The sequence below is a fragment of the Cavia porcellus genome, unplaced genomic scaffold, assembly GCF_034190915.1.
Source record: "Cavia porcellus strain 051 isolate PalLab524CR breed Dunkin Hartley unplaced genomic scaffold, mCavPor4.1 scaffold_22, whole genome shotgun sequence".
In the NCBI taxonomy this organism is placed as follows: domain Eukaryota; kingdom Metazoa; phylum Chordata; class Mammalia; order Rodentia; family Caviidae; genus Cavia; species Cavia porcellus.
This window is the reverse complement of record NW_026947505.1, coordinates 11,254,346-11,271,681: the sequence shown is the minus strand read 5'-3', so window position 1 is coordinate 11,271,681 and position 17,336 is coordinate 11,254,346. Positions and strand designations below refer to the sequence as shown.

General features: G+C 37.4%; 1 protein-coding gene across 7 annotated transcripts in view; it reads right to left on the bottom strand.

Annotated features, from left to right (window-relative positions):
* The window catches only part of Utrn (utrophin), a 502,327-nt gene that overhangs the window by 287,564 nt on the left and 197,427 nt on the right, over positions 1–17,336 (bottom strand). For all 7 annotated transcript variants that reach the window (XM_023563244.2, XM_063233434.1, XM_063233436.1 and 4 more), the window contains 6 exons: positions 14,965–15,135; positions 8,919–9,098; positions 6,473–6,601; positions 6,005–6,175; positions 3,913–4,074; positions 3,369–3,506 (listed from right to left, as the gene is read on the bottom strand). In XM_023563244.2, coding sequence (XP_023419012.2) covers positions 3,369–3,506; positions 3,913–4,074; positions 6,005–6,175; positions 6,473–6,601; positions 8,919–9,098; positions 14,965–15,135 — 951 coding nt within the window. The remainder of the gene's footprint in view (positions 1–3,368; positions 3,507–3,912; positions 4,075–6,004; positions 6,176–6,472; positions 6,602–8,918; positions 9,099–14,964; positions 15,136–17,336) is intronic.

Genomic DNA, 17,336 nt, shown 5'->3' with positions numbered 1-17,336 from the left:
CCTAGAAGGAAAAAACGGTCCTCAAAATCTGACCTAGACTTTACTTCTGGGTGCTTTTATTTTTTATGAATTTTATTGAAACACAGAAATACATATAGACGGCAGGGTGGTGCTGAAAAGTGATAGTGTTGATATCCTGAAAAGAGGATAGATAAGGCTCATCCTCTTCAGCAAACTAAAGTCCAAATAGATAAAGAAATTTAAACGAGCATCTTACAAAGCTTTCTGGGCTTCACTCTATTAAACTATAGGGAAAAACTGGAACTGAACAGAATTAACTATTCACCAACTCTCTGAGGGTAGGACACTTTAGGTCCAAAACAGATTTGTAAGAAAGTATGAAAGAAGGACTGGGGATACCGTTGAGGGCTAGGTCAGGCCCAGCATGCACGAGGCCCTGGGACCAATCCCCAGCACACAATAAGAAACTTACAAAGGAAACCTTAGTATGATGTGGCCTAACAAGAACTTTAAATTGCATGTTAAAGGTAAAATAATTAGAATGTAAAAGTCAATAAGAAAATACTGCAAATATGCCAAGAGGTTAATTGATTTTTTATAGTGAACACATACATATTTAAGAATAGCAATAACCTAATACAGAAGTAGGACAGGGGCATTTAACAAGTATTTCAAATAAGAAAATGAGTCCTGTAAACTGGTGGTTCCTAATTCTAATTGCCTGCCTGTTATGGGTTATATCTAGATGTCCCACCTAAGCCTCATGACGCATAGGTGGAGCTTTTCAGAGCAGGCTGGATCTAGGGTGTGTGAAGTGGATTAAGGGGGGGGGGGGTAACTGGACTAGTCTACTGATTGGCTTTGCATGGCTCTGGGTGTGGGAGATGGGTGTGTGCCACTCACATCCCACCCTGGATGGAATAAAAGGAAAAGTAGATGAAAGGCTGCTGTCTGCTGCCTCCCTGCCATGGACTGTTTCTGTTCTGCCAGGGCCCTCTGCCATGCTGTCCGTCTGTGGAGCCAATCAACCACAGACTGAACCTCTACAAACTGTCAACCAAAACAAACGTTTCCTCCTTTAACTGGCAGGGGTCAGGTGTTTTGTCATAGCAATAAAACACCATTAGAATCATTTAGGAAGTTTGTAGTTTTTTTTCTTTAAATGACCACATCTAGGTCCAACTTGATTTAATTGGTTTGAGGGGTAGATTTGAGCATTACTATTTCTTAAGCTACTCCAATGATTCTAAGACTCACAGTTAAGAACAATATTAGTTTTGAAAACTACAGATTTTGAAAATAATGTATTTGTTCTCAAGAAATAGACTAAAATACATTAATTGCAATGAATATTGCTACTGAAATCATCTAATGTACTTCTAATACTAAACATTAGTACTTTTGAAAAACAAATTTATATGTGTAGTTAATGCTTTAAAATTATTCTATTTTGAGTAAGTAATGACTTCTGTTTTGAGACTTACAGGTAAATAAGACATAGCCTGAATTCTTAAAGAACTATTAAAGATGATAGATACTTTTAGAAATAGTTTAAAAAGCATTAAGTATAATATGTTCCAACAAATGTTAGAAGTAAAAGAATGGAAAAAATTCTTAAAATTAATATATTTTTCAGGTAAACAAGACAAAATCAACTGTAGGGAACAGAAATGAAATTAGCAAGATCCTAGAGATGCTAAAGCATATGTGTGTTTAGGAAAATGTGAAGCAACCCAGTGTAGTTTTGCTGTGTTGTGAGAGACAATGGCCTGAAGAATCGGTAGCCAAGGGTGAGACTTAAACCTTGGTATGATATGATAATGATAAACCGTGTACTCAAAGCTCCTGTATTTTGCAATCTTTTTCTGGAAAGTTTCTCAGGAAAAGGAATGACATAGTCAGCTATAACACTGATGAAAAAATTCATAGGCACATATGGAGGAAGTGACATAGTTAAAAACTGGACATAAGAAAATCATTTGGAAAGAACTGCCAAAATCTAATAGAAGAACACTGTAAATCTGAATTATGGGAAGTACCATGAATTAAGAGGCATTAAGTCTCTTTTCCACGTTGGTGTAACACGCTGTTATAGTTTGTATCTGGATATCCCCCCAAAGCCTCATGCAGTTGGGGCGAGGAAGGTGAATCTAGTTTGTGATTGGTTCATTTCCTGTTGCTGGGATTAGTGATATGAGTGCTACACTCACTCCAGGGCAGGTGGCCTGCATACACTAAAAAGGAGGAATGGAGGAAAGGAGGCTTGCCCTGGCCCCGTCACTCTTGTTGCTTTTGCTGTCTTCTGCCACCATGAACGGTTGCTCCTCAATGGTTACCACTCTGCCTTGGAGCCAGCTGACTAAGCGGGAAACTTCTACAAGCTGTGAGGTAAACAAACCTTTCCTCTCTTAGTTTTGCATGTTTGGTATTTTGTCTCAGCATTGAGAAAACAATAACTAATACAAAAGCCATTGGCAAAATAGTAATCTAACTTCAATCTCAGACCTGTATCTTGCTTTACCTAGCCTCGAGGTTTTAATTCCTGCAAGACATGGTACAAGGAATAAGGTACAGGAAGTACAGCAACAGGTCAGAAGTGTAGCTAGAGTTTCTGCTATGGATACTGGATAATTTTTTAAATATTTAATGAAGATGGGAAATAAATCAGGAGACAGAGATTGCAAGGAGAGAGATGGCAGGTCCAGTTTGAAACACCCCAGAAAGGTGCCCCCCATGAGGTTGGAGGCACCAATAGGCAGTAAAAACACTGCACTCTCAAACTCCAAAATGATCAACTAAAACTGATCCTCGAAGACACTACAAAAGGTCAGATTCCTGGGGAGTGTCACCAACACCGAAAATATAGCTAGGACGCCAGGCTTGGTAGCACACACCTATCATCCCAGCTACCTGGGAAGCTGAGGCAGGAGGATTGCAAGTTGGAGGCCAGCCTGGGAAACTTTGTGAGACTTTGTTTCAGAATAAAATAGAAAGGGCTGGGATGGAGCTCAGTGCTAGAGAACTTGCTCAGTAGGTCAAGGCCCTGGGTTCAATCCCCAGCATTACAGATAGTGAGGGGATACAGCTCAGAAGACTGCTATTGTAAAGGAAGCTTGGAATGAATCCTGCTCTGGAATATAAATCACAGTGTAACAGCCTCCATATATAAAAAAGTAGAACTGCAGGAAGTCACATCTGAAAGGGACAGATTTTTTTGAAATTTCATGTAAGATCAGAAATGGGTTCTATCATATCCAAAAATAAAAACTCTAGTAAAACACATTAGAAAGCAGGAGATAATATGTTAGCTGGTTTTGTTTCAACTGTTGACAAATATAACAGCAAATATCTAAATGCCAAAGCTGAATAATTCATTTAAATGCAGCAGAGCTTCCCCATCAATCTACCTTAATTTTGTGGTATCTTGTGTGCAAAAGTAACAGCTGCAAACGGATCGTTTCTTTCTTACTATCTTCCATAGGCTGATGTAACATTTGTTCTCCTCTTTGTAGAACTTCTTCAATCTGGGCTCTCTCCTCATCCATCTGGATGTTGAAAAGAAAAGTATTAATCAAAAGATCTGTATAGAGTCAGCATTATAGGCTGCCAAGTAGGAGAAGTAACCTATGAAGTGCAGGGATAAGTCAAGAGATGCTAATCTGAATGATGAAACAGTTCATGGTTCTCTTCAATACTTTATATTTGAAGTTAAAATATTGCAAAGCTAAGTAAGCCTAAGTTAGCGAACAGTTACTTTTGGACAGAAAACATGGGTTGTGTATTTGTGTATTTAAGAATCACATGAATCACTTAAAAATCTATTATTGACACTCAGAACATCACCTTTGGATGTCTTGAAAGGTTATGAGTAAACAGTATTGACATAAAAATATAATTAAATGAAAATAAAACTGAGAACACTGTAGTTTTTGAAAACCTCCTTGCACAGACCTCTTCGCTGCCATCGCTGTGTTCCAGGTGTTTTTCCACAACTTTTAACATACTTTCGATGTCCTTTTCTAGTTTATCCAAGTCGGAGAAAGGCACAGAAGCTCTGAATGCTTCAGTGGTGACCACACATGGGTGTGAAGTGGGTTCCTGGCCAATTAGCAACTGTTGAAGGAAAAGAGGGCTCTGAAAATGTATTTTCAACTGGACTCTTTGGAACTCATTGGAGAACAGGTGCCGAGCGAGGAATGAGCACTTACTTGAATTAACTATTTCCCTCATTTCATAGTGATGATTTCATGGATCTGGGCTCCCCCGAATTTTCCATTTCCTAACTCTAAACAGAGATCTGAGAACAAGGAGGCCCCAGCCTGCCGCTTCCCTGTTCAGCATCCCCAGAAAAACTCTCATTGGATTTTGATACCTGAACTTCAAAAAAACATGCAGTTCGCAACACATTATTTTCAGACAATGTCCGCCATGTCTGTTTACTGACATGGCCAATTTAAATAAAACTAAATGTAGGAAAAAAATCCCTAGTGTTGACTAAATATGAGAAACCAGCACTCTTGCATCCCAATTATTAAAGTAGGAATTGACACAGATTTTCTATTGGGCTATGTGAACCATCTATTCAACAATCTTTGTACAAATTTTTGCAAAAATTGCAAGGAACTCTGAGAACTGACCTGAAGAATATGGTAAAAGGTGCACAAATACATATGCATAAGATGACTTTAACAAACATAGTATTCACAGAAGATCAATAAAAGAGAAAAATCAACTTAGGAAATGATAACTGATCACCTAACAGAATACTCTACTTCCATTAAAAGGCATGTCAAAAATTACATACAAAATTACAAATACTTGATAATTAATTATCACATACACATGAATAAAAATAGCCATATATGGCAAAAGTTACAACAGTTATTTATGAGGATGAGGATAACTTTATTTATACTTCCTCTCACCTCACCTTTATGTCTTGTGCATTAATTCTTATACTATGAAAAATTACTCATATACCTATGAAAATACAATAAAATGAACTTGGGCAGGAAATAAGAAGATATGGAGCAGGTTAAGGAAGGCAAAAGCTAAAGCAGAGTTTCTGCTTAGTTTCTGTAAGTTGTAAATAAGGTAAGGCGATGAGAGATCACTTGGTCTACCATACTATATACTTCTCACTAAAGCAAAATCAGGTAACATTTACTCCCCACATAAAAAAGAGGACACTTCTTTGATAATTTCAATATCTGACTCTCAAGGAATTAACTGAATAGCCAAAAAAAAAGTCACCCTATAGGCACAAGTAAGATCCATAAAAACTCAGAATTCTCTGATTCCTCATAGTGAACACCTGGTTTCAAAGATCTAGAAGCACAGAGTCAGCTATGGTTTTCAGCCCTCACTAAACTATCAAAATGTTTTCTTCTTTTATATATAACATACACTGAATACCCTCCCCAGCCAGGGACACTAGGTAAAATATTTCCTCTCCTCTCTTCATAAAACAAGGAAAGAGAAGGAGGGCAGGAGGAGGGGATTATAACAAGACAGCATAAATAAATACCTTTTTTTAGAAATGGAAAGTTCTTATCTATTATCTTCTTTTTCAGTTCATAGAATCAGGAAGGTCATCTATCCCTAAAGTCTAAACTGTGAATTTACTTACAACTTTGGCATTTGTAAACATTAAGCTCAAAAAAAAGTGTGCAGTGTGAATGCATATATTAACATACAACCGTAAAGTTATGTGTCTATTAATATTATTAATAGATAATTACATCTAATATTATATTATATTAATATTAATTCATTCCTAGCTTGGGATTTAAGTGTCACTTCACAGCCAATTCTAAGCTTCACTTGAGCCTTTGAACCCTTTCCTCAAATGGGTTGTTTCAACTGTAAGCCTTTGCTTTATCTCTACATTCACAGTTAAAATATGTAAGGCCAAATACTCCATTTAAACAAGAGAGATTAAAATAATTTTAATTTTTAAAATTTTGTATATGCACGGTCTTACCATCGATCACCAGACACATGCCTAGGAAAAATAGTTTTTCATAAAAATATAACTACTCACTTTGGCACTTTTGATGTGCTGAGATACTTTTTCAAAGTTTCTATCCAGTTCAGCTAATTTAGGTTCTACAAGCTCTCTGTTCGAGCTTCCACGTGTATTCATCAAGATAACAGCCTGTTCGCGGGCATTTTCAACCTGAAGGCTGGCGTCATCCAGCTCAGATAGTAGACGCTAAATGTGAAAAAAGAAATACACAAAATTATGCTGCAGGAAATACCAAAATCAAATACAGTTTTGTGATGCTTACACACAACTAAAGGAAGCAAATAAAATGTCTGGGATGCTTGGACATCTCTTCTAAGTGAGAGATTTCAGCATAACCAAAGACTGAAAGATGTTCATATAAAACTCACTGGCGGATCTTGATTTCTCCCGACAATATAAATGTGACTCAGTCAAGAGCAAGAGAAGACAGACACAGGAAAACACCCCACTTCCCCAGGTGTTCCTGATTCCTCAGTTTGCTACCTTCACGATTTCTTCCCGTTTACTCGCTGGTTTCTTTTCAATCTCATCCAACAGAGCTTCAGCTTGATAAAGCCAGGTACTTATGTGAGCAACATTTCCATCAAACATTTCCAACTGGTTCTGATGGTTCTACAGAGGAATTAATAAAACACGGACACAATCTTATGAAATATTTAAGATGATAATCTTAGAAGAGATTTAAGAAAGACCTTCAAAGAGAAACTCGTACGCTGAATTTAAAGAAGGGTTTTCACCTTCTTGCAAAGCTCTTCTGTAGGGAATAAATCTGCGTCCAGTAAACGGACAGCTGTGCCTAAGCCCATTTTAAGTTTATTTGATTTAGACCTCAATGTCATAAAAAGTGGAAGGAGAATAAAAGACACAAGTTTCCTTTCCAATTTTAAGTTTGTTTCTCATTTCACATTCCTGTGTTACAACTGATCTCATTTGTCCCCTTCAATTATATTTTTAAAAACTCATTTATTATGCATAAGAACATAATATTAATAAATGATGAAAATATGAATCAGATAAGATTCTGCCTGTGCAAGAGACATTATCCACTTGAAGGACAGGGCCTGATTTCTTGTCGGTGTTACTACCCCTCGGCACTGCACGGGGTACAGACCCCAGGAACGCTCCTGGAGCAGGATGCAAAATGCAAATGAGAGCAAGGACTGGAGGGCACTGAACGAATACTTGAGCAGGTAAAACTTAAAAAGTTCTGTAGAGACAAAGGAGTTAGGATTTGACCACAAAGGAGGGGCCTGGGGTGACATATGGTGAAACTGGCAACTGGCAGGAATGATACTTTGTAACATGAAGGAAACAAAAAAAATATAGAATTGATAAAAGGAAACATCATTAACCTGGAATATAGGAAGATGATGGAGAAAGAAAATATTAATTAACAAGTGATATGAAAAAACTGAGACCGTAATCTAGAGACTAGAAGCGAGAAGTGGTAAGCGCCAGAATTCTTTACTGCTATGAGGTAAAGAAATCAAACACTGTAATAGAAGTAAAAATATAATACCTGAAGGGGACTCTGGAAAGGACAGACTAAAAAGTACAGAAGTAAGTGATGGGAGAATTTGAAATAAAGGTAATAAGAACAAAAATGAACACACATAAACCTTTGAGATCAAGATGTAAGCTCTGATCGTCACAGACTCACATGTCTGTACTGATTTCAATAAATGCTCAAACAGTGATAATTTCCTCTGTATCTACTTATAACCTAGTAAGTCTATGAATTTTATAAGAATCCTATCAGAGATGTCAGAATTAAAAACTACATTATGAACCACCATTTCCCTCTCTGAGGAAGAATGGGGTTACCATATGTAATGACTGATACATTGTGTCAACGTGAGAAGTTTGGAAGTTTAACAAAACAACTCAGCAGAGCCATGTTCCTCATTTTGTGAAAATCCTCATCCTGTGGAAGAGGAGGGCAGAGAGATAGTGTAAGGGTTACATCTGCCCTAGAGGGTGGATAGCCTGCTTACAGTGTAAGGGAGGAAGTGAAGTTGGCTCCCCCTACTTTTGCTCTTGTTGCTTTTGCTGTCTTCTGCCCCTTGAACTGTTGCCCCGGTGCCATGCTACCCTGCCTTGGGGCCAACTGATTAGAATCTGAAACCTCCACAAACTGAGGGCAAAGGCCTTCCTTAATTTTGGGTGTCAGGTATTTTGTCCCAGCAACAAGAGAAAAGTAACTAAGACACCATCTATTCATTTTTTAGTACAAAAGACACAGAAAACCACTATGAAAATTAAATGGCCAAATTTCCATGAAATAACAATATAATGGCATAAACAAAAGACTACCATAATTAAAACCTTCAATAATCATCATCATTACAATAACATTTAAAATTGGTTGTTTTGCATATGGTTATATGAGACTATTTTAATTAAATTCAAAAACCACCAGGTTAAAAAAAATTGCATGACATTAAAAAAAAAAAGTGGCCATTTTACCAATGAGAAAAATGAGGCTTAGAAAGTATTTTAGTAACTTGACCAAGTCACTCAGTTAGCATCAAAATTTTTAGTCAAATGCTAGAACTTATGCTCTTACCTATTATTGCACTAATATTAGAATATTATAATAATGACACATGTATATAAATAGCCTATAGTAATATGAAAATTCAATTCTATGACATTTATAAAATAAAAACTATACTCTCTATCTGTATCACGAATATTGCATTCTCTAAGAGAGACATTGAGAACTCCTTGCAATTACTACCTTTTCAAAGAGGTAAACACAAGTTATTATGGGAAAGTAAAATGGATTTTTAGTGAAATTAACTCACAAGCAGACTATTACTGGGACATACAGAAGAACAGGATTGGGAAATCTTATCAAAACTGTAAGCACATAATAATAATTAAAGGAGAGAAGTGATTTCACAACGAAATTTCTCTTGCAACATACCATCAAAGTATTGCACCAATCCTCCGTCCAGGTACGAACTCGACTCCACCCCGCGTTGAGGAGGCACAGCCTCTCTTCCAATACAGGCTCGCTGCCCACGATCAAGTTCTGGAGAGCAGCACTGTTCTCTGTGATGGCATTTAAGTCAGCTTTTCTCTTTTCTAGATCCTTCAGAACATTCTAGAAAATAACATCATGACCCACTTGAGCTTTTGAGAATTATAAAATGTGTATGCATGTCACCTTATTTCTTAAAAACTTTTCTTGTACACAACCACTTTAGTCCATGACTTCCTACATAATATATAATATTCCAAAGGGCTTCAGTTCCTCCTCAACTTATGAGTATGCTAAGAGTTCTTCAGTTTATGATGCAAACTTTAATGTTAATTAAATAATATCGAGAAGTGTAAGATATTCAAAATATGTAATTATTTAAGTATAAATCCCATATTTTTACAAACATCATAGCCTTACAAACACAGAATCAATTTCATTCTCAGTAACTGCACATTGGCAAAACAAAAGGATTTCAGAAATCATAACTGTAAAATATCCACATTAAATTTATCTTCTAGCCAGGCATAGTGACACAGGCCTATAAGCCCTGTGCTTGGGTTGAGGCAGGAGGATCCCTGTGAGTGAGTTCCAGGCCAGCCAGGGCTACATAGTGAGTCCGGCTACACTGAACTCCACACGAGGCCCTGTCTCACAAAAAAAAAATAAAATAAAAATTACATCAATAAAAAGATTTTTCAAAATAAAGTTATCTTCTAGATTAGGAGAGGAAATACTGGATGTAGAATAATTACCTGGAAGGAGACTATCCTGAATCTAGGTTGCTTAATATACAGTCTGGCATACAAACATTACAAAAAATATTTTATATCAAGTAAATCATAGGAGAACTAACAAGTCTAAACTTTGGTCTTAAAACTGTGGCAACAGGCAAAGGCAACAGGATGGTGCGGGACAGTTAGACTGATACAATTTTAAGTTGACTAAGTCAAGTGTACAATCACAGTGATGGAAGTCACAAAATTCAGTCAAATAGTGATATGCGCATATACTGCTACTAATGTCTCTGTGCCATTTTTAAATTGTTACACTTTCTTAAAATAATATTTAAACCAAGTACTGTTTCAGACAGTTCAAGTTGTCATGTGAACATCATTCAGTCATATTTTGGAAAGCAGACAAACTGAAATTCACAAGAGATTTATTTAAACAGGCATTTGACCATGTCAAGTATTAGAATACTTATCAGTGTACTGCAACATTTCTTTCATGTATTCTTCCTCCGGCAAGGAGAAAAGAAGGGGGAGGAGAAGGAAAAGACCAGGAGAGGCCCGGAGACATAGTGGGAGGGAAGGGGAGAAGGAGGGAAGGGAGGGGTAATCATCAGCCACACTCCTCCAGAGTTATTTACCAAATGACTAGAAGAGGCTGTTTGAACTAGGAGAAATAATTATCTACAGGTAATAAAATTTCAATAGCATACACATTATAATAGATTTCATAATAAAGAAAATATGCTCAAAATGATACTTAACGTATGAAATAAAAGCATTACTTAAGTTCAAACATAAAAATGTCATTTAGGCTTTACATTAAAAATAATTTCACATAATCTTTAAGTACAAAAGCACTCAAGTGCTGTGAAATATGCATATTTCTTAAATCTGAAGTCAGAATGTTTAAAAAGATGAGTGATTATATTTCACAATGATGTTTACTTCACTCCAGTGAACAGAATGTGTTATGTGATTTATATATTCCATCTTCATTATTTCAAATCTATAATAAAATTAGGTGGAAACTTAAGAATATGAAATTCCTTGAGAGAAAAACTTTTTATTTAGCCTTAAAAAAATGGTAAGCATCAACTTTCAAAAATGAACTTGAGTACAGACACAGATGATCAAATATTAAATATACAATATTTAATACCACTTACATATTAAATATAAGTAATTAATAAAAAAGGAAACTCATTCACATAGCAATAAAAATGTAGAGTCTAGAAGAAATGGATCAATTCTTAGACACATATCAGTTACCAAAACTGAATCAAAAAGGTATAAAAAAAACTTTGAAATAGCACAGTAATAGGCAGTAATAAAAACTGAGACAGTGATAAAAACCTTCCATCTATGAAATGCCCAGGACCCTACAGGGAATGCTACAAGAATTTCAGGGAAGACCTAACACCAACAGTCCTCAAAGTCTGTAATATTATTGGGAGGGAAGGTGTGCTTTCAAACTCATTCTAGGATGCTAGTATAACCTTGATTCCAAAATCAGACAAAGACCCAGCTGAAAAGAAAACTACAGACCAATCCTTTTGATAAACATAGATTCAACAATCCTCAACAAGATCCCGCCAAAGAGAATGCAGCAAATCATGAAAAACATCATACATCATAACTAACTAGGCTGCACCAGTAATTGTTTAGTAAAGAAACAGATTTAATGCAGGATACACAAATATATATGAATTTACAAGATGCAGGATACACAAATATATATGGATTTACAAATATATGTGGCTTACAAGGCCTGCCCAGAGTTGGGTGTGGAAAATGCAAAAGGACTGACTGTGTGCTAGAAATCTGAAGGATCCCGTCAAAGGCCTAGAGCTTACTGTATTGTCCCATGCAAGTTCCTATCAGGAGATCAAGGGGTCTGCAATGGCTGAAGGGAAGCCAGGAGACACTGTCCAAATTATTATTATTCACAGATGACATGATCCTTTACATAGACAATAAAGATTTCACCAAAAGATACTTACAACTAGTAATTAATTTCAATAATATAGCAGGATGCAATATCAACATACAAAAATCAATACTGTCCTTGTACAACAATAATGAGCCCACCAAAAAAATAATTAGGAAAATAGTATCATTCACTATGTATGAAGAAAGATAGATTCTTCAACAAATGATGCTGGGAAAATGGCTTACACACATTGAGAAGACTGAATCCAGACCCATTTCCCTGATCATGTAAAATAAAATAAGATCAAAATGGATCAAATAACTGCCAAAAATATCTGCTAGAAGATATTAATAAGAAAAATTCTTGAAGATGTAGGCATATGTAAAGACTTCCAAGCAGAACACAAATTGCACAATAAATATCAAGAATCAGCAAATGGAACAATATTAAATTTAGCTCTGCACAGCAAAAGAAACCACCAACAGACTAAAGAAAATTTACAGAATGAGAAAAACTCACCAGTCATTCATCAGGCAGAGGACCAATTCTTAAAATATATAAAGAACTAAAAAAACTTAGACACCACTCCCCCAAAATAAAGGACCCAATCAAAAAAAGGTCAACTGAAATGAATAGATTTCTCCGAAGAAGAAATACAAATGGGTTAAAATAAATAAAAATTTTAAAAACATTTTTTAAAGTTCAACATCACTGGCCAAAGAGGAATGCAAATTAAAACACTGAGATTTCATCCCAGAAAGAATGGGCATCATCAAGAAATCAAATAACAACAAATGCTGGCAGGCTGTGGGGAAAAGGAACCTTTTTACATTGTTGGTGAGAAGATAAACTCAGAAGCCACTAAGGAAATCATTATGGAGTTTCCTCAAAAAACTAAAAATTGAAATTCCATTAAACCCAGCTATTCATTTGCTAAATATTTTCCTGAAAGAACTGAAGACACGGAGACTTCCAGGAAGATGGTGGGGTGGTAAGCAACAGAGAAAGAGCCTCTCCGAGATTTGGTGTCCAGACGCTGGAATGTAACAAGAGGAAGAGAAGGGGAAGGATAGTGGGTCCCCTGGGCCCAGGAAGGATATGAAGTGAGACTTGAAGCCTATGGAGAGAAACAATGAAGGAATTCAGCGAAAATAAGAAACCTAGGCCTGCCACTGGGGTCCAGAGGAGAGGCGGCCATGCCTCAGGGCCTCTCTGCCCACCTCAGGAGCCTCGGATCAGAGGAACCCAGGCCTGGCCAAATCCCCTGCACTGCAGGGTGGGCACACAGTGTAGGTAATATCTGGGACTCGGTGGCCAGCTGATTCCAGGAACACAGGAAAGTGTCAAGATGAAGGAGCAAGGTGCAGTCACAAACCTCCAGCCCACCCCAAACAAACCCAGGAGACATAGACATGAAAGAAATTGAAATTCACATACCTGAAATTTCTGAGATGATAGCAACTATAGGAAAGAAACAGCTTAGTGCTTTCGCTGGTTAATTTTGCCTAATCTCACCCAGAGCAAGTTGGGGAAACACAGACATAGAAGAAATTAAAAGGCACACAACTGAGATTTCTGAGATGATGGTAACTGAAGTAAAGAAACAACAACTTAGAGCTTGTATTGTTTGATAAACTCTTTCTGCTTATCTGGTACTTATATCTGAGCTACTATTTAGAGGATAACAATAAATAATATAGTAATTATTGTTGATTTCCTGCTGTCTTGCTTTTGAAATTCAAGATCATTCTCATGATTTGGTTTTATTTCATTGTATTTTGTTTTGCTATATGCTCTTTAAAATAAGTTTTAAAAAAAGAATTGAGGATATCGTAAGAGTGATACATGCATATACATGTTTATAACAGCACAATTCATAATAGTTAAATCTTGGAAGCAGCCTACCTGTCCATCAACAGATGAACAGACACACAAGATGTTTTGTGTTTATATAATGGAGTGTGATGCTTGCAAAAAATGATGATACATGTGAGTCTTTTGTAGAAAAATGGATGTATCTCGAGACCATAATGTTTAATGAAATAAATCCTACACACAAGCATAAATATCGCATGGTTTCTCTTATATGAAAAGCCCAAACTATAAATAATTTAAAAAGCAAAATAAAAGACAGAACATGAAATAAGGAGATAAATCTTCCACAAACTGGGAGGGAAACCAGAGATGGAGGGAAGTAGAGAAAGAGCAGAACAAAGGGAATCTAAAACCTAGGATGTACTACATGCACGTACCATCTCCCACAATTAATGTCGTCATTACAGACACCAAACATATACAAATAAACAACGTGGATTGTATCTCCAGTGCAAAGACGGAGAACACACTACACAATACAAATCATGATATGAACAAGAAAACAACTTTAAAGTATACTGTCCAAAGAAGGTAATGCTTCCTGAAAAATCTGAATTTAAGGCAAATAGTTGGGTTCTTTAGTTTCGCAATCCTGCACAGCACACAGATGACCTGTGATCTTGTTCACTCCCTTCTTTGGCCCTCGCTCCACCTCGTCACTCATCGAGCTGACAGTATACTCACACCTTTCATGAGTTAGTTTCCTAAGCTGAGTCTATCCCTTCCAGGGCCTAATATCCTGGCTCTCTCCAGCATCACCAAGGAAAACAGCCTGCTCCTCCCAGAGCTGCTCTCCACAGCAGGCACCCTGCAGGACACCGCAGTAACAGGTGAGTCTTTGCATAGCCACCAGTTTCTGTACCCATCAGTTATTTTCGGCACCCTTCGTGGCATACCTGCTTCTTTCTTAGGGTAGGAACTAAAAACAGCATGCACTGGGGAAAGAACTCCTTTGTGGGCTTTGTCTGTCTCAGAAGAAAGAATTCCCAAATCAATCCTCTAATCTCTGCAATTTCAACTCACTATACAGCTAAAAAGAACTCTGCATTGATTTTCAAAAATTCTGTCCCTAGGTTTGTGAAAGAAACATTAGTTACCACTACAAAAATTATTAAAGAAGAATTAAAATCAGCACAATGCTTCATAAAGACTGAATAAAAAAAACTGCCACAGATTTTGAAAGTGGCTGATTAAAAAATGTTTTCAAGTACCCCAATAAGCAATCACGCTTCCAAAGACCTTGATGTTCCCTGCGAGTCTAATGCTTTAGAATCCAAATAAAAATATCTTATTAAAATAGCTGCTTTTAAATTGTTCCAGGACAGAGAAATGGATAAAATAACAGAACAAAGAAAAAGCTCTGTCTAATATGAAATGGAGGGAAACGGTATCTATCCAGATTGCAAACGTCACAGCCACGATGTCAGAGGCCACCTGAACTGCCACTCACCTTCGCCCAGGAGATTTCTGTGTCCAAGTCACCGAGCACACCTTCAGACGCGGACTTCTGCACCAACTCAGCCTCAGTAGCAGAGAGCCACTCGGAGAGAGAGGCAGCCTCCTTCTTCACCTTCCGGGCCAGCTGAGACGCTCTCTCCAGGTCCTGCTTCCCTTCTGTCACCTGCAGGCAACGGGATGTGAACAACATGCAAGGGAATCAGAGTGCCAACTAAACGTGCAACCTGATGCTTACTTCACCTTGAGACAAGCATAGTCCACATCGGCGGCACCTCAGAAACCCCTCCAGTCCTGCTAGTCTACAGGGAGCCACCATGCTAAGCAACCCGAGTAGCAAGCCCAGCCCCACCACTGGTGTCCCATCCCCGGGAGAGGCACGGCCTTCACAGAGTTGTGATGAGAACTACATGAGAAAATACGTACACGAAGGACTAACTGTGCTTTTCAAGTTAAAGAGTTGCTAATTATCACTGGACAGAAGGTGGCCTAGAATCTTCTCAAGGAAGGACTCCGTTTAGGAAAAGGAACTCTATTACAGCAATCTGAGGGGGAAACCGCACCTGTTCACAAGTCTGGGTTTTACAATTAACACACAATTTAAAACACAGTACCTGACTCTGCAACATAACCTTATTCTTGTTTTGTTCTGACTGCTGGTCAAGGGCAAAAGGAATTGAACATCTGGGGTGTGCTGAAGAATGTTAATGGCAATGCATCTTCTGCCGTAGTAATTTCAATTTGCAATTTAAACATCCACTGCCTTTTTTAAAATCACACCTCATACATGTGTTACACAATAAAATCCACAGCATCTCCTGTAATAGGCCCTGCTGTTCTTTGTGCTTCAGACCCAAGGAAAATGAAACTCAAAGAGGTTAAGGTCAAGACAGGACGAGCACAGCTTACAAGTATCCATAGGTACATGGATACTGATGTCAACAAAAGCAAAATTTAAACACCTCAGCCTCCGAAATGGCGTATGTGTCCATCAGCAGAAGGGACAGAGAAAATACAGTATCTGTACACAATGAAGTACTGCTCTGCCATAAAGAAACATAAACTTGGGGCATTTATAGGCAAATGGATGCAACTTGGGAACTCAGCACTGGATGAGGCAATTCCAACCCTTCGCATTACACAACGATCTTCTCAAACTAACAGCTGCCGTTCACAACATAAAGTTGACAAGGTGCCTCCTTAAGGGATTCCGTAACTCGGTACCTAAAACGAAGTGATTTCTTATTCTGATGTGTGCACACACGGCAGCAACGTCCAAGTAGAAGTGTGACCAGCCAGCTCGGCACAGGAAATGGGACTTCCTTGCATGAGGTAGAGTGACATACAGATCAGAGTTTTTAAATAAGTAACATGGGACTGCACTTGGCTTTTCTGGCCTCCTAGGTTTAATTTTATTCTTTCTCATCTCAAGGATTAATTATTAGCAAATGTCTTCCTAAGGGTGAAATATTTTTGCCACGTAGTTTAATTAAAATTCAAGACTCTAAATTAACCACACTTCTGCACATTAAATGTAAGAGACAAACACTTGTACTGTATTAAAAGGTATGATGTATTCAGATGACACTTATCTGACTTTGACATGTCCAGACAACTACACAAACATTACAAAATTTAATACTGCCAAAGATATGTGTAACCAGGAGGAAAATAATTTAGAGTTCATCTGATAAAAATTACACCTTTTCAGTCTAATCAATACTTTTTAGGATGGACTGCATATCTAATTAGGCCATAAGAAACTGTAAATTTTTAACCCAACCATTTATCCTTTCTTCCTCTTAGCCAACCATTCCTTCTCAAGAGCATTATCTCCATCACTTATTAAACTGCACTCTTCTCTAATACACATAAAAAAATTAAAAATAAGTCCCTTGTTTGATCCCACCACCCCTGAAGATATTTCCCATACAAATCCTCAAAATCGTTTACTTATAGAGCTGGCTCCATTTCCTTCTCTCTCAAATATACCTGGAACCATGCCACTCTAGTTTGTACCCTCTTCGTGCCACAGAAATTGTTTTTTGCTAAATTCAATAATAAGCCCAATGGTAACAGATTTAAGGGCACTTGTATGTGGCCATCATTTTTTAACTGTTGATAATACTCAGGCAGATGCTTACACTCATTCTCAAAATACCACCTCCCCCTGCCTTACCAGACCTAACACTGTCTGGGTAGGCCAATCATTTCTTGCTACTTACTTTAGTTTCTTTTATAAGCTCATCTGTCTCAAATTTCTTGCTAAATGATGTAATTGCTGAGACATGGTCAGAGCTGTCCTCTCTTTTCACTATATCCTTTCCCTAAACAATCTCACCTTTCCTGAAAATTTTAGTCACCACT